The sequence below is a fragment of the Primulina tabacum genome, chromosome 1 (genome assembly GCF_025594145.1).
Source record: "Primulina tabacum isolate GXHZ01 chromosome 1, ASM2559414v2, whole genome shotgun sequence".
In the NCBI taxonomy this organism is placed as follows: domain Eukaryota; kingdom Viridiplantae; phylum Streptophyta; class Magnoliopsida; order Lamiales; family Gesneriaceae; genus Primulina; species Primulina tabacum.
The window spans coordinates 18,490,333-18,512,678 of record NC_134550.1 but is presented as its reverse complement, the minus strand read 5'-3'; the positions used below and the strand labels follow the sequence as shown (position 1 = coordinate 18,512,678).

The 22,346-nt window shown below is 39.1% G+C and overlaps 1 protein-coding gene and 1 pseudogene across 1 annotated transcript; one reads left to right on the top strand and one right to left on the bottom strand.

Moving 5' to 3' along the window:
- Nucleotides 1-214: 214 nt before the first annotated feature.
- LOC142505972 (uncharacterized) lies at nt 215-9,785 on the bottom strand (annotated as a pseudogene).
- A 1,195-nt stretch (nt 9,786-10,980) lies between these two features.
- Nucleotides 10,981-12,921, top strand: LOC142518364 (putative F-box protein PP2-B2). The gene is given in 4 exon segments (XM_075621125.1): nt 10,981-11,306; nt 12,254-12,277; nt 12,279-12,367; nt 12,461-12,921. Coding segments are annotated over 4 exon segments (792 nt in total). The 5' UTR covers nt 10,981-11,015; the 3' UTR covers nt 12,849-12,921.
- The last annotated feature ends 9,425 nt before the right edge of the window (nt 12,922-22,346 follow it).

Sequence of the window (22,346 nt, the reverse complement as noted above, 5' to 3'; positions counted from 1 at the left end):
GAGCCAAAATCAGAACTTAACCAATTCGTTTTAAAACTTGGACCGGGGTCCCGGTTTTAACCCGAATCGACTCGAAATTAAACCAAAACTTTCTCAACTTTTTACCACACCTACTAGGCACTTAAGAGTCCTAAACCCCATCAATTCCAGCCCCTAAACTCACGAGACAAACCTCTAACAGTTGCTGGAAACTTGCTGAAAAATCGCAACTTCCCTACTCCAAACCCGAAATGACCCCATCGCATCTTAGCGCTTCCCTGCTCGCACCAGCTCGCACCAGCCACAACCCAACCTAGTAGGGACCAAGACAAGACCCTAATGGACCTACCAGACCCACGCCCCATGCAAGCCGCTAACCTCTAAGAACCGTGAATCACCAAGGATCTCCTACCGCGGCTAACCCATCTCGCCCTTGCTCGGTTGTTCGTTCCCTCCTTTCCAGTGTGGCTCGAGCCATTCCAGACCCTGACTCAGACCCACCAGGGTCTGGTCTAGGGCTGGAGAAGGCCCTCGCTCAGCTGGCGTGGCAGAAAGAAGGACCAAACCCCTGCACTAACCTCCCGATCTGCACAGCCCTTAACGCTTCCAACCAAACCCGATCACTTCCCATTCCAGCGCCTACGCCTCACACTCCCGCTCTGTACAGAATCTTGACAACCTCATACAACAGCCCCTTGCGCCACATAACAGAAATCGTGAGTAGCAATTAAGAGAAATGCATGGCAAAGATGAAAAACCAAAAGAATTCTTCCTGTTCAAGGACCGATCGAATAGTTTCACACATCAAGTATATATATACGTGAATGATACAACAAAGGGGATACAAAGCATGCCTTAAATGATGCACACACGCGAGGGACCCGAGATGGAAGCCGGAGGAAATTCTATGCAAGAACAAGTGGAAAACCGATGGGGCCTCTAGCTATAATTGATGAAAACGAGAGGGAGATGGTGCTCTGAATGGCGTGTCGGCTGGTGCAAAGTTTAGGTTTAGGGTAAATGGTGTTTAAGGGTTAATTATATAGATAAAATATTAGTTAATGGGCCTAAATTGTTTAATTAAAGATTAAAAAGATAATTAAGCCCTATAAACTCAAAAGTAGGCCCATTAAGCCCAAACCCACTCTCAAAAAATATTTCGTGTTGAAAATATTTTGAAAATATTAGACAAACCCTTTAAAAGTCTCCCGAATCGATAAAGTTTGCATACTGTTGAAAATAAAGTCATGCGAGTAAAAATACCCAATAAAATCTCATTTTCGAAAAATACACTTAAAAACGCTTTAAATTAATTTATAAAAATAATTCGTGTAATAAAAATAATTTTCCTGAAAATTCTCCGGTCTCCGATCCTCGTTTAAACGTGAAATGCACCTAGAAATCCTAATGCGTGAATTTTTAAAATTTCATGAATTAAATCCTATCATGCATGAATTATGCATAGAATGTATAAAATAATTTAAATCCATAATTTAAATAAAAATCCTAGATTGCATGAACTTTAAATAAACAATGTGTTAAAATACAATTAACGAAATAAACATGCATTTAAAGCTTTAAAACAATTTAATAAAATAACAAAGAAATTTAATAACTTGCATGCATGTGGTTTACGTGGACCATCAAATTTTCGAGTCGTTACATAAATATTCTCCACCATCACCCTCCAACTCCTCTGCTAAGCGATGCCTTGGCAGGAAAATAAAGATTCTCCATCATCGCCCTCTAACTTCTCTGCTAGGCAATACCTTAACAGGAAAATAAAGATTCTTCACCCTCACCCTCTAACTCCTCTGCTAGGCGACGCCTTAGCAGGAAAATAAAGATTCTCTACCATCACCTTCTAACTCCTCTTGATACGAAACCTCGTACGAATGAAAAGCAAGCACGAATATCGAAATCGCACCCTCAGTTCAATAACAAACAAGGATCGATTATGTTGTCCCGATCTTTTGAAACAAGTAACGATTTGTGATATTCAACTCTAAGCGATTAAAACTTAGCAACAAATATCAACGATAAAACAATTGAATTTCAAACGAACCTTCAAAGATCTTGTTTTGACAATCCGAGCGAAAAACAATCGACAAACGCCACGAAGATGCAATCATTGATAAGTTTGATTTTGTTATGAACCAAAGCTAAAATAGCCTTGAATATTGAGAGAAAATTTCCAATAATGTTTAAACTTCTGAATGATCACGTTTTTGGTTGATACAATGCATATAAATACAATAAAATAATAAAAAATAGTGCAAAAAGTCATAAAGAAAGTTGTCTAGCAAGTTTGACACGGAAGTGAAGTCCGCGGGTGCGCTGATGTTCCGACCGTGGGTGCGGTGCAGCTTCGGGAAATTCGAATATCAAGGACCGCGGGTGCGGTCCCTTTATTAGCGCGGGTGCGCTGGTCCTTCGGCCATTGGACCGCGGGTGCGGTCCCTGTTTTAGCGCGTGTGCGCTGGACCTTCGGCAATTGCACTTGAATAACATTCCAAAAACTTCCAATATTATTCCCATGATTCCCAACCTCCTCTAATTTAGTCACCCAATTTGTAGATCCTCCTTGGTAGTTCATCATGAGTCCTTGAAGTGCTTCTTTAAACTTCTTGCTACGTCCCCTCGTTATAGGTCCTTCGGGCAACTCCAACGACTCCCGTGTTTTCTTTTGTGCTTGATCAACCACGTTTGCATCATTCTCCCCTTCTTGAAAAGGATTTGTCCTCAAATCTTGATCATTTCCTACATCAAACAACGAAAGATCACTAACATTAAAAGTAGAACTGACATTGTACTCACCCGGTAGGTCTAATTTGTAGGCATTGTCGTTGATCTTTTCAAGCACTTGAAATGGTCCATCACCCCTATGTAAGAGTTTCGAACGTCGTTTTTCTGGAAATCTTTCCTTTCTTAAGTGCAACCATACCCAATCTCCCTTTTTCAAAAACCATCTTTTCCTCCCCTTGTTGGCTTTCTTCGTATATTGTAAATTCTTCTTCTCGATGTTATTCTTGACCTTCTCATGCAAACTTCTAACGAATTCAGTTTTTTCTTGCCATCCATATTCAACCTTTCACTCACAGGCAAAGACATCAAATCCAAAGGAGTTAAAAGATTAAAACCATAAACAATCTCAAATGGTGAATAATTCGTAGTAGAATGCACGATACGGTTATAAGCAAACTCAACAAATGACAAACATTCTTCCCAATTTTTCAAGTTCTTTTTGAGTATAGCACGCAAAAGTGTTCCTAGAGTTCTATTAACAACTTCAGTTTGTCCAACCGTTTGAGGATGACATGTAGTAGAAAACAACAGTTTATTGCCAAGCTTAGCCCACAAAGTTTTCCAAAAGTAACTCAAAAATTTAACATCACGGTCAGATACAATAGTCCTAGGCATACAATGCAACCTAACGACTTCCTTAAAGAACAAATCTGCAATGTTGGATGCATCATCGGTTTTATGACAAGCAATAAAATGTGCCATATTAAAGAATCTATCAACAACAACAAATATTGAATCCCTCCCCTTCTTAGTCCTTGGCAAACCTAAAACAAAATCCATAGAAATATCAATCCAAGGTTCACTAGGAACAGGAAGTGGTGTATACAATCTATGTGGTTGTGTTCTAGACTTAGCTTGTCTACAAGTAATGCATTTTTCACAAACACGTTCAACATCACGTTTCATATGTGGCCAATAAAAATGCTCATGCAAAAAACTCAAAGTTTTAGCCACACCAAAGTGCCCCATCAAACCACCACCATGTGCCTCCCTCACAAGTAATTCACGAATTGATTACTTAGGAATGCACAATATATCTTCTCTAAATAAAAACCCATTATGCAAATAAAATTTATCATGTGGACCATGCATACATGTTTCAAATACTTCCTTAAAATCCTCATCCATCGCATACAATTCTTTCACATATTCAAATCCCAAATTTTTGAATCCAAGGTAGAAATTAGTACGTACCTCCGTGATAGTGCGTCGGCCACTACATTATCCTTACCTTGTTTGTATTTGATTATGTAGGGAAATGTTCCTATGAATGCCACCCACTTGGCATGCCGCTTGTTTAGTTTCTGTTGTCCCCTAAGGTACTTTAGAGACTCATGATCGGTATGGATCACAAACTCCTTAGGCCTCAAGTAGTGTTGCCACATCTCCAAAGTCCTCACAAGCGTGTACAACTCCTAGTCATATGTTGGATAGTTCAGTGCTGCTCCATTGAGTTTCTCACTAAAGTACGCCACTGGTCGTCCTCCTTGCATCAAAACACCTCCAATACCTACACCTGAAGCATCACATTCAATTTCAAAAGTATTAGAAAAATCAGGCAAAACAAGTAAAGGCGCATTAATTAATTTTTGTTTAATAATATTAAAAGACTTCTCTTGCTTCTCGCCTCAATGGAATGGAACGTTCTTCTTAATCACCGCCGTCATCGGTGCCGCTAGTGTGCTAAAATCTTTTACAAACCTCCTATAGAAGCTTGCAAGACCATGAAAGCTTCGAACTTGACTAACATTAGCAGGCGTTGGTCAATCTCGAATAGCACTTACCTTGTCCTCATCCACTTGTATCCCCTGTGAACTTACCACAAAACCAAGAAAGACAAGTTTGCTTGTACAAAAATCACATTTCTTAAGATTAGCATATAAATGTTCAGTCCTAAGTGTTGTCAGTATAAGTCTCAAATGCTCAACATACTCTTCTAAATCTTTGCTATACACAAGAATATCATCAAAATAAACCACAACAAATTTCCCTATGTAAGCACGCAAAACATGATTCATCAACCTCATAAAGGTACTAGGAGCATTAGTTAAGCCAAAAGGCATGACCATCCACTCATATAACCCATATTTGGTTTTAAATGCCGTTTTCCACTCATCACCTTCCCTCATTCTAATTTGGTGATAACCACTTTCCAAATCAATCTTACTAAAAATACATGTACCATGCAACTCATCTAACATATCATCTAGTATAGGTATGGGATGCCTATACTTGATGGTTATATTATTGATTGCCCTACAATCTACACACATTCGCCATGATCCATCTTTCTTAGGAACTAATAAAACAGGTACAGCACAAGGAGACATGGACTCACGCACAAAACCCCTTTCTAACAACTCACTTGCCTGCCGCTAAAGCTCCTTAGTCTCATCCGGATTGCTTCTATAAGCTGGACGATTTGGCAATGCACTTCCGGGCACAAAATCAATTTGGTGTTCAATCCCCCTCAATGGTGGTATTCCTTGAGGTAGCTCCTCCGGAAATATATCATCAAACTCCTGCAAAAGGGAAACAACAATGCTCGGAAGATTTCCGGCTATATCACTTGTTTTAAAGAGAATCTCTTTGTAAAGAATCAACACAAGTGTATCATGTGTGTGCAACAATTGTTTCATATCACTCTTTTGGGCCATATATGTTTTCTTTTTGACCTTTTTACTCTCATTTTCTTTTCCCTCTTTTTTTATCTCTATGGTCATCTTATCATTTTTTTTATCACTTATTTTTTTCTTTTTCTTGTTTGTTTAAGGCCACCACACTTTTCTTTTCACTCTTTCTTTCGGCCTCATCTCTTTTTTTCTTTTGTCGTTGGTCTTCCATGATTTGTTTTGGGGACAAAAGAAGTAAAACAATGGGTTCTTTCTTGAGTAGCAAAAGAATATCTATTTTTAAACCCATCATGTGTCACTTGCCTATCATATTGCCATGGTCTCCCTAACAAAATATGACAAGCATGCATTGGCACCACATCACATAACACCTCATCAATATACTTCCCAATCGAAAGCGTAACCAAGACTTGTTTGTTCACTTTCACTTCAGCACAGTCATTCAACCACTGTAGCCTATATGGTTGAGGATGTTTCAAAGTAGGCAAGCTCAATTTTTCAACCATCTCAAAACTAGCAACATTGGTACAACTTCCTCCATCTATAATAAGATTGCAAACCTTGCCATTGACAAAACACCTAGTATGGAATAAGTTTTCCCTTTGGTTAGTTTCTTCTTCCTTGACTTGGGTACTCATTATACGCCTAGTCACTAATGCTTCGCCCACAACTGCCTCATATCCCTCATCAGGATCCTCTAATGCAGGCATCTCATCTTCATCCTCTCCATCATCTCCCTCACTATGAGATTCATACTCCCCATAATTATTCAACACAATCACCCTTTTATTGGAACATTGGCTAGCAATATGACCAACTCCTTGACACCTAAAACATTTAATATCTCTAGAACGATTAATAGGAGTTTCAGGTTTACCTTGCACTCCCTGCTTAGGCGCCTCCTGTTTAACGTCAACTTTGGGTTTGACCACTACCTTGCTTTCTTCACGTTTAACAACGTTGGAACGCCAAGGTGTTGATGTATTCCCATATTGTGTGGTACGGCCAACTCCTCTCCTCTTGAGTTGTTGCTCCACTTTTATCGCCATCTGCACCATTTCATCTAGATCCAAGTAATGTCTAAGCTCCACTTGGTCTTGAATTTCCCTGTTCAAACCACACAGAAAACAAGCCATAGTAGCCTCACTATCCTCATCTATATTTGTTCTAATCATGACTACTTCCAACTCTTTATAGTAGTCCTCAACACTCTTCACACCCTGTCTCAAAGTTTGTAACTTCTTAAACATTTCTCTATAGTAGTGATTTGGTACAAACCTCTTCCTCATTACGCTCTTCATCTCAGCCCAAGTTTCTATAGGCCTCTCATTGCATCTTCTCTTAGTGGTTACTAATTGATCCCACCAAATAAGTGCATAATCAACAAACTCAACCACGGCCAACCTAACCTTCTTTTGTTCGGAATAATGGTGACAATCAAACACGAATTCAACTTGCTTTTCCCACTCGAAATAAGCCTCTGGATCCGACTTACCATGGAACGACGGAATTTTCATCTTAATGCTACCTATGTTATTATCTTCCTTATTCCCATCATCGTACCTACCACGTAAGGCTTCTCTTCTTCCCTTACCAAATCCTCTACCTCTTCCGCTCCTACCCCAGTTCTCGTTTTGACTCTCCTCTTCTATTCCTAATTCATAATCATCCTCTTCTTCTTCGACTGTACCCAAACCTTTAGGTTTAGATTTATTTTTACTAGTGCTAACTTCAAGCCTATCCAACCTCTCATATAAAGGATCCAACTCGGCTCTCATCATTCTACTAAAATGCCCAAATAACACCTCCATTTGAACCTTAGACAACCCCTGGTTCGAACTTTGTCCTACTTCCCTCTCCATTTTACTTTCAGATTTTGTACCTGCAAGAAAATGTTAGTAGAAATAAAAGATGTTCCTCACCCAAATTCTCACAATCACTCCAAAGAAATAACACTCGCACTCAAATATTTTCACTCGAATGTGATAGTTCTCTCAAAGATGTGATCAATCTTTATATTTGTATACCAAACTATCAAGATTCAACTCGTGACACTTGCAACTGTCTCACTTGGATTGCACAAAGCCAAGAACACTAGAATAACACAGATTTGAAAACAGAACAAAGGATTACACAGATCTGAAAACAGAAACGAAGGAATAAAACAGATCTGATAATAGAATGAAATTTATATTTTTCTTTTCTTAGATATATATATTTTTATATATATATAGAAAGATTTGACAAAAGAAACGAAAGGATACCACAGATCTGATAACAGAACAAAATTTTAGACAGATATGAAAATTAAGAACAAGATACTTACTTGAATTTCAATGAGCCAAAGCTCTGATACCAAATGATACGAAACCTCGTACGAATGAAAAGCAAGCACGAATATCGAAATCGCACCCTCAGTTCAATAACAAACAAGGATCGATTATGTTGTCCCGATCTTTTGAAACAAGTAACGATTTGTGATATTCACCTCTAAGAGATTAAAACTTAGCAACAAATATCAACGATAAAACAATTGAATTTCAAACGAACCTTCAAAGATCTTGTTTTGACAATCCAAGCGAAAAACAATCGACAAACGCCACAAAGATGCAATCTTTGATAAGTTTGATTTTGTTATGAACCAAAGCTAAAATAGCCTTGAATATTGAGAGAAAATCTCCAATAATGTTTAAACTTCTGAATGATCACGTTTTTGGTTGATACAATGCATATAAATACAATAAAATAATAAAAAGTAGTGCAAAAAGTCATAAAGAAAGTTGTCTAGCAAGTTTGACACGGCAGTGAAGTCCGCGGGTGCGCTGATGTTTCGACCGCGGGTGCGATGCAGCTTCGGGAAATTCGAATATCAAGGACCGCGGGTGCGGTCCCTTTATTAGCGCGGGTGCGCTGGTCCTTCGGCCATTGGACCGCGAGTGCGGTCCCTGTTTTAGCGCGGGTGCGCTGGACCTTCGGCAATTGCACTTGAATAACATTCCAAAAACCTCCAATATTATTCTCATGATTCCCAACCTCTTCTAATTTAGTCACCCAATTTGTAGATCCTCCTTGGTAGTTCATCTTGAGTCCTTGAAGTGCTTCTTTAAACTTCTTGCTACGTCCCCTCGTTATAGGTCCTTCGGGCAACTCCAACGACTCCCATGTTTTCTTTGGTGCTTGATCAACCACGTTTGCATCACCTCTGCTAGGCGACGCCATAGCAGGAAAATTAAAATTTCACATTGTCACCCTCTGACTCCTCTCTTAGGCGATGCCTTAACAGGAAAATAAAGATTCTCCACCATCACCCTCTAACTTCTTTGCTAGGCGACGTCTTAACAGGAAAATAAAGATTCTCCACCATCACCTCTAACTCCTCTGCTAGGCGACGCCTTAGCAGGAAAATAAAGATTCTCCACCATCACCCTCTAACTCTTCTGCTAGGCGATGCCTCAACAGGAAAATAAAGATTCTCCACCATCACCCTCTAACTCCTCTGCTAGGCGACGCCTTAGCACGAAAATAAAGATTCTCCACCATCACCCTCTGACTCCTCTGCTAGGCGATGACTGAGAAGGAAAATAAAGATTCTCCACCATCACCCTCTAACTCCTCTGCTAGGCGATGCATCAACAGGAAAATAAAGATTCTCCACCATCATCCTCTAACTCCTCTGCTAGGCGACGCCTTAGCAGAAAAATAAAGATTCTTCACAATCACCCTCTAACTCCTCTGCTAGGAGACGCCTTAGCAGGAAAATCAAAATTTCACATCGTCACCCTCTGACTCCTATGCTAGGCGATGCCTTAGCAGGAAAATAAAGATTCTCCACCTTCACCCTCTAACTCCTCTGCTAGGCGATGTCTTAACAGGAAAATAAAGATTCTTCACCCTCACCCTCACCCTCTAACTCCTCTACTAGGCGACGCCTTAGCAGAAAAATAAAGTTTTCTAACTTTCATAATACAACAGCATTCATGAACTGAAAAGAAGAACTTGATTTTATTGAATTCCAACTGATTACATGGAAAAATGCAAAGATGAAATATATCAACGATAAAATCCAGAATGATATTCCCTAAGGTGGTAAGCATTCCAGGGACTCCTTAATGCCTTGTCTTGAGCATTCTCCAAGTAATAAGCTCCAGAATTAAATTAAGGAGTGCACTTAAATCAATCTGTGCAAGAAAGCAGCGGAAAAATCCTCGAAAGATCGTATGGAGTTGGGCTGCAAGGTGTTAAACCATTGCTGGGCTGATCTCACCAATGTGCCCAGAAATACCCTGCACCTGACCCCATCTGAATATTGATGTAACAGGGCCGCATTCTAAAATCTCCCCAAGTTTTCATCGGGGTCAGTATGTCCATCGTACTCTCCCACATTCGACTGTCGAAAATTTGGAGGAAGTCCTTCTTCTAAAATGGCTAGTGAAAAGGGACTTCCTCTCTTGGGTGCCGGCGCTGCTTCCCAACTGCTGCCTCAACATCTATATTTCCTTCCATACTTCTCTCATCTCACCAATCTCCCCACTTTGGTGGGGCTGTGTCTCTTCAACCCTGCTCTAGTGGCCCTCAGCATTTTCCTCTTGCTCCTGGCGAGTGGCCTGCTCTTCAGCAAACATAGATTCTTGATTCCTCTTCATAGCCTCTTCTACTGTCCGAGTGATAAAATGGCCCAACTGCTCCAGGGTCAAGTTCCCCACATTCTCATTGGGATGGGGTTGCTCGACCCTTGTCTCGTGAAGGGGCTGCTCGGCTCTTGTCTCTTGACGAGGTTGTTCCTGTCTCGTCTCAAGTTGCGGTTGTTCTTGTCTTGTCTCAGCATGAGATTGTTCGGGTCCCCTCTGAGGACGCGATGATGCTGAGGTAGCTCTTCTACTCCCTTTCTTGCCTACCATCTCTACGTCTCAACTCAAGTGTTCCCACAGACGGCGCCAAGTGATACTCAAGGGAAATTTAGGGTCCGATTCCGGCAAGCGTCACTAGTACAGACGCAGGATTTTGAAATGGTCATGAGCCTGAAATCACGAAGAAGTCCGTTAGGAGGGGGCCAAGAGGGTGTCCTGGCGTAGCCCCTCCGATGCTCAAGTCAGTGACTGAGGATATATTAGGGGAACAGCTAAGGGTGCTGCTAAAAATAATATATTGAATCCATGAATGAGAAACTCAAACCTGATATTTATACGGGAATACCTAGGACCTGATGAGCTTTCCATCTTGGTTGGAGATGGGCTAGGGGGCCCCACATATGATCTGGGCCTAGTGGGCCATGGGTATCAATATATATTCATATTTTCAAATTAGAAAAAAAAAAGAAGAAAGACTTATAGTAAATTTGTATTTTATCTATAACTTCATCCCAATAAATAATATTGTTTATCTTTATCTATATTTTTGAATTTTAAATGATCATATCATCCATAATAAAAAAATTATATCTAAATTTTTTATACAAAAATTATTTAAAAAATATATTTAATATTTAAAATTACATCACTTAAAAAACTTAAAACGCGTGCAAGGAGTACTAGTATTGTAGCATCTCGTATAGTGCCGCTATTCCAAAGCAAACAAGCATTTCAGAAAATATATCCGAAAATGGGAGGAAAGAGTTGCCGTGATATCAATGACCTGCCGCAAGATTGCTTAGCAAACGTTTTATCTTTCACGACTCCGAAGGACGCTTGCCACTTGTCTGCTGTCGCCTCTACATTCTGGTCGGCTGCCGAATCCGACGGCCTTTGGGAGCTCTTCTTGCCCTCCGATTATCGGGACATCATTTCCCGTTCGATCGACGGCTCTGATTCGTTGCTGCACGAATTTCAGTCTAAAAGGGATCTTTATCTTCGTCTATCTGATCATCCAATCCTCATAGACTCTGGCCATAAGGTAATTTAAGTTTCTGATTTGGTTTCTCCAATTCTTCTTTTTCTGTTTTTGTGGATTAAGTGAAGCGTTTAACCATGACGATCTTGTGTTTGGAAGTATTCCTTATAAGCCCAATCCATTCGATCATGTCTGGAATGAGTCTCTATAAATGTTTAAAAAATCAATATTCCTGAAAAACATGCGCACTACAAGAATAAATGTCTATGATGTCATCATATTCACTATTTAGTGACATTTAAGTTTATTCCTCCAACAAATGCCCTCTATTCCAATGTCATCTTAAACTTCCTGATATTTTGCAATGTCATTATAAGATGTTAACGATAACTTCATACGTCTTACTAATTATTCGTATAATGACAATTTTAAGTGTCAGGAAATTCATTGTTTAAAATAGTAATAATGACAAATTTATATGTCAGTTAAAATCATTTATAATGATAACTAAAAGTGTTGTATATGTTATTTACAGTGACAATAAAAAATGTCACTAATGTCTTATTTTTTACAAGTGTCGTTATTAAGTATTTGTAACAACATTTAATTAAAAGTGTCTACAAAAAAGTGTCATAATAGTCATTTATTGTTGTAATTGCGGTTCCTAATTTTGGCGTAGTTCTAACTTTTGTTACCAAATGCTTAAAGATACGAGGCATATATGTTTTAGTGGCACCCAACATACATAAATGTCTTCTCTTATTAAAGGTTGCTAACATTTGGTAGTGTTGTCATAAAATACAAACGCCGACCACAGAAATGCCTCGGATTTAGGGATACCAAGGTATGGTGAAATGCCCGGGAAGTCATTAATAAAGACAGTTAAGCAAATGCTTTCGTTATTAGCTTTTTCAGGAAATTTTTTTTTGTACTGTTCGTGTCTCTACAAGTCGAATACCAAATTGAAGAGATTATAATGGCTATTGTTCCACTCATGCTACATCATGCAGAGCTTTAATTTAGAGAAAGGGAGTGGGGAAAAAATGCTACATGCTGGCTCCAAGAGACCTCTTTATCAATTGGGTATCTCAACGTTGGAAATGGATAACTCATCCAGATTCAAGGTAATAAAATCCTCCGTCGCAAATCATGGCAACTCGAACACTTCTTTTATTGATATTCATGCTCATGCTACGTTTCTCATTGATTGATTTTAGGTTCTCGGAAGTGGCAGAACTTACGGTCGTTTCTTGGTTTGGAATTCGTGGCTGTATAAAAACCGAAATGTTGTCTTTTGATACAGAATATGCTGCTTACCTTGTGTTCACGACTAATTCCACAACGTTCGGATTTGACGATGTACCTGCTGAAGCTTATGTTGGAATCAAGGGGTTTGAAATGAAAAATCGTTCAGTTTATTTGAAAGGGGATACCGAGTTCTTGACGCAGAGAGAGGATGGATGGATGGAAGTTGAGTTGGGAGAGTGTTTTGTGAAGGGAGGAGAAGATGTTATAGTGATGACTTTGTTGGAGGTGAAGAGACTCAATCAGAAGAGGGGTCTCGTTATCCAAGGGATTGAGATTAGACCCAAGAAATGTACCTAAACTAGGGATGTAAACGAACCAAACCGTTTGTGAGCTATTCGAAGCTCGATTCGATAAAAGCTCGTTTGAGCTCGTTTAATGAGGCTTGTTAAGATAAACAAACCAAACTTAAGCTTTACAGTATTCGGCTCGTTAGCTCGTGAACATGTTCGTTGGTAAGTTCATTAGTAATCTTTTAGATGAAAAAATAATAGTTTTGATATTTGATTTATTGATTTTGCATATTATTTATAAAATATATAGAGAAATTTATTAAATGTATTTATTATAATAAATTTACAAATTTTAATAAAAATAATATATTTTTCTTTAAATATATAATTTATTTTTTAATTAATTTAATGAAAATTTAAATGTATAATTCATATTTATTAAGCTTGTTTAGGCTCGATAAATGCTTGAATAAACTCGTGAGCCATGCATATATTCGTTAAATAAAGCTCGAGCTCGGCTCGATTATAAACGAACCAAGCTCAAACATTCAAGAGTTCGGCTCGGCTCGACTCGATTACATCCCTAACATAAACTAAGTTTCAGAAAGTTGTACATATTTTTTACTATGAATGTTTGATTTTTACGATTTTGGTCTTCTATGATATCAAATTTCTGTTTTAATATTGCATCTTCTTATTTTTGGCAAATTTAATCTTTTTTTGGGAAAATGAGACGTTACATATGTCAACGTCACGTTAGCTCTGCATTGGTGTTTCATCAATGTCACATCAAGAAAATGATAAAAATTGCCCAAAAAACAAATATAACCTAAGACTGAAATTCAATAACATTAATAACCAAAAGAGCAAACGGACAAACATACAAGATTAAAAAAAATACAATTTAACCATTAAGTTTCGTGTGATATTAATTTCATTCTTACAAATTCATGTCTAAAGCCTACATGATAATGTTTGTCGAAAAGAAATGTTTCTTAACTTGCAAGACACATATTTATCTCCTAAATTCTTTTCCTTTTTCATAAGATTTTGAATAAGAATTTTGTCTTTCTTGAGTATCGAGTTTCGTAAACTCTAGATTTGATCCTTATTATTTGGAAGAATTTGTTTCCTAATGAAAGACTAATCTCCTAATTTTGTAGGAATCTATTCAAGCCTACAAGTTTATATATATTGAAAAAACCATTCATGTTATTTTTTATGAAACTTCTATTTGTCTAGCTCAATAAGATCTGAATGTTCATGATTTAAGCAATAGGCTGGATGCCACTAATCTTGATGATTACATGATAATGAGATCGATCTAGGAAGTAAAGGTGAAGCCATCTTTGAATTCGGTCCAGGCTTACAACAAAATATCTACATCGAATCGGATCATCAAGAAAGAGAACTGGTGATTGAAAATGATATGCAAGAGAATGTTTCTGATGATGCTGATGGCCAACCAATTCAAGCGCAAGATACAGATCACCTAGGACCTTGCTACCAGTGGAACATAGAGCATCCACCTGAGCTGGTTATTGGTAATCTAGCGGCTCCTCTTAAAAGTAGAAGACAAATTCTTGTTGAGTTTTTTCATGTTGCATTCACTAAGGGAGATCTTACTCTAATTGTCCAAATATATGTTCAAGGCATTATTTTTTGTTCGACAAACCCCAATCTTTTTGAGAAAATTTCCAAGCTTATGCAGGATATATAAATTTGAGATGGGCACGATGAGAAAATTAATCATCTTTCTCAGATTTCAAGTCAATCAATTGGAGAAAGATATCTTCAACAACCAAGTCAAATATACAAAGAAACATTTAAAGAAAATTTTTCATGGAAATTTGTGTCATGGTTTTCACATCAATGAGTTCATCAATAAAACTTGACAAAGACGAAAGAACATCGGTTGATGTAACAATCTATTGAGGCTTGATTGGACTACTTTTATACCAATTTTTAGCCGACCAGACATTATGTTTGTGGTTTGTCGTTGTGCTGGATTTCAAATAAATCCTAAGAATTCAAAATGCAAATTCACGAAATTTTTGAATCTTGAATGTATTTGTCTTATGAATTCAAAATGAAAATTCACAAAAAATTTACATATAAATGCAACTAATTGATTTAAGTGCACTCGAAATCTTATGATTCTCTTGAACGAAGTATTGGGTATGAAAATTTTGATTGTTGTTACTAAAACAAATGCTTGTGCCTATGATAGTACTCATAGTCTCTCAAACACTTACTGAAACGACCCTAACTTCTAAATTCACTTAAATTACACTAATTTTTTTTTTATTAAATTCCTACAACATGCATAATTAATTTATCATAAATAAACTAGCATAATAATCAAGTAAATGAATTCCATACTATCCAGACTCGTTCATGCAGAATAAGTAAATAAAAAAATAAAAGACTAAAATTTCAATTCAATTAATTCTAGCATCGTATCAGTTGGCAAATAAAAATCATAATCCATAAAATCATTAAAATCCTTAACATATGCGGGATTTCAATGTCCTCGGGTATGCACTGCGTCTCGCGGATAGCTCGATAGTCTGCACCTCACGACTCAACATCATTATCATCACATGTAACAATTAAAACCTAGTGAATCTAATGACTCAGCATGCTCAAACCTATTATAGCAAGTACATAATTATACAATCACATACGTAGAAATACATTTATTAAAAATAGATTTGTCATGAAAGCATGGAACCCTAAAAAACATGCAACTCTCTAAATCATGCATAATTATGAAATTTTCCATCAAAATGTCATTTTTAAATGAAGTATGATCCTTGATAGTGAATACATTAAGTCGATTGATCAATCTATAAACCATAATACTAGGCCGCCGGACTCAACGTCCAATTCTTCGACGATCCCTCCAACAATCATAAAATAACTTCACCGTTCACTTCTTCAACGAATACATTATTATTGAGATTCCCGCCCCCGTTATCGATGGTTCACTCCCTTTTCATTACAAGGTCATCATTCTCGTTTTCAACGGATTTCTTACTATGTTTAAGTCACGAAATAACATTCCTCAAAAATATTTTCCTTTCCTTTATCGTATCACAAAAACAAGCATAAATTTCCATATTCTTTAAACACAACCAAAAATGGCTTATAACATTCCTGCCGAGACTACTAAAAATAGCATAAACATGCAGATATATTAAAACTTCTAAAAATAGAATATATCATGCATATACCTTAAAACATATAAAAATAACATTTAACATGATATGAAATTATTTTAGGCAGTTGCAAACCGTCATCGACTTTCCTCGAACCTACTACGATTCAACTCTATACTTACCCGGACGATCCCAGACTTGGACTTAATGGTAACGACTCGATTTCAAAACTTTAAAAATATTACAAATGTCCAAAAGGCTTGCTGGGGATTTCACATAAGGAACTACGTTTCAAAAACGACTCGAATCGCTCATCGAATGACTTGTTTACCTCTGTTTTCGCGTTTTCGGGCAAACAAATGACCAACCTACCCTTCCGACTCGAACCAACCCAAGACCAGACATTTATTAACATACCAAGATCCAATTTATGCTACTAGAACTTCCCAAACCCAAGCCAAAACCAAAACATGAGTGAGAAATTTAACCTAGGCCCATTTCGTCTCTATTTTGACATGTTTGGACATTTTACGATTCCGAATGGACCATAGCTCGAAAAGACCCAGAACCAGGCCCTAGACCTCTTAATTAGACACAAATCAAGCCTGTGACTAGGCCCTTTTGGACTCGGACTAGACGACCTAAGCCATAGACTCCATGAACCAACGCTACACCAAACACGCTCCTTGCACGCAGCAGGGACTCGCACGCTCTTGCGGCTGCTGCAACCCGTGGGTCGCCTCATGAATCACACCAACCCCTCACAAGGACCCGGCCCTAAAGAACCTCCATAGCCCTTGGTCTAGCCCTTTCCACCGACCCGTAGCACTTAAAACTACACACAAGCTAAAACAGCCCCAAGACGACAGATTGTGGACTCACGGCCACAGTGATGCTTCAGCCCATCCAGGCCCTGACTTACCCCAACCATGACCTCCTTAGGACCCTAAACCAACCCTCCAGACCATGGCTAGGACCCCATCCATCCTCCTTAGCCGTAGGTTTCCCCAAACCCGATCAACCCTCTCAGCCTACATGCATGATGTGTGCAGGGCTTTGCAGCTTTACCGACCGTCTTTTTGGCCTTTATCCCTTCAAAACCTACTCTTAAACGTTTAGACCAACACTTGAACCTCTTGGTTTGGATATCTCTTTCAACATTTCCCAAAAACGTCAAGAATTCTTTATGAAAATGTGAGATGCACATGTATAAAACGTAAAACCATCATCGTCTTGAACTTTCACACAAAATCGAACACATGCAATAATATGGAGTGAATTGTGCATAAAGAAAGATTTAAAAACATGCCTTGATTGTTTGTGCTTACGAATAATCCCTTGCTAATTATAAATTCGCCATTTTCCTATTTTTTTTTTTTTTTTGCCATTCGTTCACAGGAAGCGAGCAACGACCCCAGCTATTTTTCTTTCTTATAGGATTTCATTTGCCCTAAGACCAGATCCAATGGTCCTAAGTGATTTGGGGTCCCATGATAATGTGCGGACCCAAATTGGGACTGAACGTTATCGACTCAAGCCCAACGCGTATAGCTTATGTATGTAATGGAAATCCATATTTATTTTTTAAATCTCAATTTTTTAGTTGCATAGGTATCATGCTATCATTTTCCTTGTTAGATAAAAGGAAAAAAGGCTATTAACAATTCACTGTCAAATGCAATCTATATATATACGAAGCATTTTAAAATTGAAGTATATATAACCGATTTGGATCAAATAATGGTAATTAAATACTTCATCAGTGAATTATATATGGACGAGGAGTATCACACGAATATCTGAGAAGGACAATAACAAAGAATCATGTTCATAATACACACAAAACTAAAGAAAAAAGAACATACAATCCGTGCAAACATCATCAAAAGGTCGAGGTCGGATTGATGTGGTGAAACACCGTAGAGTTGGCGAAACTAAGAAGATAGCCGGTGCTGCTCTGTCAAGCCAACAGTTAAGGATAGACATCAAATGATCGTAACCCTGTGATGCACTGGGACGCCACAGAAGCCATCTTCAAATGGCCGAAGCCATCTCCAGGGCAGACCCTGGCTAATGATAATGTCTCAAACCAGACCCTTAGAAGATTGTGTTCATACGTCAATTTCACTAGACCTTAATGCCCCCTCTTAGGTTACAGACCCTCGCAACCGAGTCCGGCAAACGAGATTGATTGAAACTGATTTTATAAAGAACAAATTATTTTTCAAATACTCGATGTGGAAACACAAGCAAAAGGTGATTTGGAGAGAGTTTTTTTTTTCCACATTTATTGCACTTAACCATGTTTTAAAAAATTATTGTTATCCATAATTAACTTATAAATTATTTTAACCGCTTATAAACTAAATCAAACACTTTTAAGTCTCGGGTTCACGTATAGTCATGGACACCGTCCGCTACATGCATACCACTATGCTCTCACCTACACGTATAGTCATCAACTGTAATTTTGATAATATATATATATATATATATGATGTAACCCGGGCGAAACGGACGAGTCGGGTCAGGAACTCTGCCGGGTAAACTATCAAGATATTGAAAGAAATAGGAGTTAGACGCTGGACTTGGATTGTAACTTCTCGAGCTCCTTGAAGGATCTGTGAACAAGAAAATAACCACGTGAATGGGCGCCGGAGGGGAGTCCGGCGTGGCCACTCCGATGCTTAAGTCAGCAGGGTACTCAAGCAATAAAATCAATGTAGCCAAGTGATGGCTGTGATGATGAGAGTATTAAATGTGAATTAATATCTGAAAGATAGTAAATGCAAGTAAAGAACCTGATATTTATAGTAGAGGATACAATGATGATCTCGTTTTTCGTTTGAGAGCATTAATTATAATAGGGTGGCTGATTATACCATATTGTTCTGATATGTCAAATCGCACACTTGTCACATCCAGGCCACTTGATTTATTGGCCACTTGTAATAATGTCAGAGATAAATCAGCTATAAACACTGTTTATCGGCGGCATTAAATACTTCACTCATATCGAAGTGGTCAGGGTGAGGTATTCCTCGGGATTCCTTATAAGAACATAAGTGTATAACTTCTCAGGGAGGTTATGTTTCGGGTGCTCTCATGGCCTGGCCTCTGATTGACCGGACCTTCCGTGGGTTCTTCTAGCCATCCTCTCGTTATCTCGGGTAATTTCATGACTCGGGTGCCGATCCATCCGATTACTTTATTGGTATGGTCAGAACCTTTTATTCTCCTGACCCGGGCACTAACCATGGATATTATCCATGACCCGGGAAGTCCTAGGGTTTATCTATGACCCGGGATATCTCGGGGCATCATCACTCCTTCCTTAATTAGTCGGGCTAGAGTCCACTCGCTGTCCCGATTAGTCTCGTGTGCTCGGTCAGGAAAATTGTTTGCTTACTCGCTTATTATTATTATTATTATTATTTTTAGGCTGATCGTAGTATATGGACACGTGGATTATAGCTGACACAGGCCGTAGGATTTGTCAGAGACTCTTCTTTTTCCAAGAAAATGAATCATTATGACGCATTGATTCCTGGACCTGTCTTTTCGAATATCTTCTCGCCTGTATGAATATCTTTGCACTATTTCCGATGGAGATCTGAGCCGTTGGGTCCATTATGGATTAATGGTGTGGATTGGCTTCACTCTCCTATATATATAACAACCATTCCTTTGTTCAATGACACCAACACACTTATATTCTAAAGAATACAATGGCAGGTGCAAGCGGCTCCAAGACTCCTGATATGGCGGAAGAATTCATGAAAACAGCCCGGGAGAAACGAAAGCTGGAACTGGAGGATGAAGTCTTCCATAAAATTATCCACTACTGGGAAAAGCTTCAGAGATTGAAGTTTCTCTACGAGACTGGGGAAGCTAATACTCCTAGACTGGTGGTAAAGCTGAAGGAGTATCGGTAACGCCTGCATGTTTCTGAGACAGCTGATCTCTTCAAGGACGATTATGTCTACGAGCTGATGCTCTACAAGGAAAGGAAAATTCTGACGGACATCGTCAAATCCGACAGCTTCCTCAAAACGTCTACTGGAGAAGTAAATGGCTGGATGACCCTGTGGATGATGTTTGTAGAGGAAGCATATTATGATGTAGTCCGCAAGAATTTCTTTTTCTGAATAAAAGTTATTTTTGTTTTATATCTCCGTTACTTTCCCAGCACCCTTTCCGGAATAAAAATGCTTGTCCATTTCTAATTCTGTCGAGAATTTCAGTTTTACCAGATATTGTATTTGTATTAGGAACTGAATAAAATAAATCTCCCTAACTGAGATGCCGGGAGCTGAAATTCCTCGTGCTATAAAATAAGATGCCGGTGCCTCAAACCTCCCCGGTTTTTAAGATAAGATGCCGGGACCTCAAACCTCCCGGGCAATAAGATGCCGGGGCCTCAAACCTCCCAGGCTATGATGTAGAATCACAATGACGCATGTATCAATATTAAATTCCTGCCGAAAAACGTTCCATATTTCGAGATGGATAATAATGATGCTTCGATAACCGTGAATGTCCTCTCGTCTACCTGATACCATTTACGAGGTGCATCAATTAAATGTCATGTGCCTATAAATAAGACGATATGGATGAAATGAGTATTAGTTCATCATGTCGAGCTCAAGTGATTCCAGTGCCTGCAGCAGTACAGTCTCTTCCATTGGTGCACATAGCCAAATACCAGCCGAGCTACGTCCTTACGTGGAGAATCTAAAAAGGACTGTCGAAGAGTATATCAAAGTAAAGGTTATGTCCACTTGGTACAAGATCCAAGATATTACCATCGCTTACCAGAATGGCCTGGCTTTTACTCGTGCACAGAGAGCAGTGGCGACGAAATATAGGCGAGAGCTTGAAATAGCTCGAACTGCAGACCTAGCCATCGACCAAGCTCTGTTGCATGCTATGTTGTGGAAGGAGTGGCATCATTTGGACAAGATTTCAACCGCCGAGTCCTTCACCAATCTCTACTTTCAAGAGTTGACTGATTGGATGAATGAATGGCAAGATTATGTATCTTCTAGAATAGCTGCAATACGATGCCGACCATTTCCTTAATGAAAATTTTAACGTATCTTGCTACTTTATATCTTTTTTGAACAAGCCGGCATAGATTAAGAATCAATAAACAAGAAAACCATAAGCTATTAATTGATCGCTGGGTCCTCGTACCACCCGGGCTTAGGATAATACGCCGGGGCTTCGTACCACCCAGGCTTAGAATAATATGCCAAGGCATCATACCACCCGGGCTTAGAATAATATGCCGGGGCATCGCACCACTCGGGCTTAGGATAATATGCTGGGGCTTCGCACCACCCGGGCTTAGGATAATATGCCGGGGCTTAGCCTTCCCTGATCATTTAATGTGATGTCAGAACGACGCGTCTCCCTCTAACAAGCTGTCAGGAACTGTTCGTATTCCGAGCAAGTGAATGATTATGGTTCCTCGATTTGTGCACACGTCTTTTCAAATATCCCGCCCAATGATGCCGCTCAATTTCCGAGGCTGATCTGGTCCGTTCGATCTGCTTTAGATCAAAGGTATAGATCACCCTCTTCCCCTATATATAGTATATGACTGGTTTTCAAAATTCACTTCCAAATTCCCTTGTAGCGAAGCTCTGCCAAATTCTTCTCTCGAGCTTTTCCGTCACGCAGGTGTTATTCCGGCGATCTTTCCGTTCATTGACAACCGGTCACCATCTCTATTTCTTCCTAGTAAGTCTCCTTTCCTCATTTACCCTTTTCATTATGTCAAACTCCACATCTTCCACGTCCGGAAAAAATGTCAGGGGCCGATCGGAGGATAACTCCCCGACCCCTTCTGAGACCTCCTGTTCGCCTTCTAGTAGGCATTCCCATTCCCCATTCTCGACCCCTTAAAAAATCCAAAGCTTCTTCTTCTCGGCCTGTTGGTACCCAGGGCAAGGGAAAAGAGAAGGCCACAGGTCCCCCGTGGTTTTCCACTGTGACTTCTACCCTTCGCCCGGGTAGTATAGAGGAGTTGAAATCTTTGGGCTCCATCCCTTCTACTTATGACATCAAAATTCCCGGACCGAACGATCACCCAGATACCCCTCCCCCCGGCTATCATGCTTTCTTTCTTGAGCAGCTCAAGAGTGGTCTCCGCTTCCCGGTACACCACTTCTTTGAAGGAGTTGCCCGATTTTTCAACCTTCCCCTCAACCACCTCCACCCTAACTCTTTTCGTATTATGGCGGCTACTTTTGTACTGTTCCGTATGAAACAACTTCCCATCAATTCTTCAATTTTTCATTATTTTATTCTTGCCGGTTTAATGATGGGGTCTTTTCTTTTATGGCCCGGATGCATTACCGGTTCTTGACTGATATCCCTTCCTCTCTGAAGGGATGGAA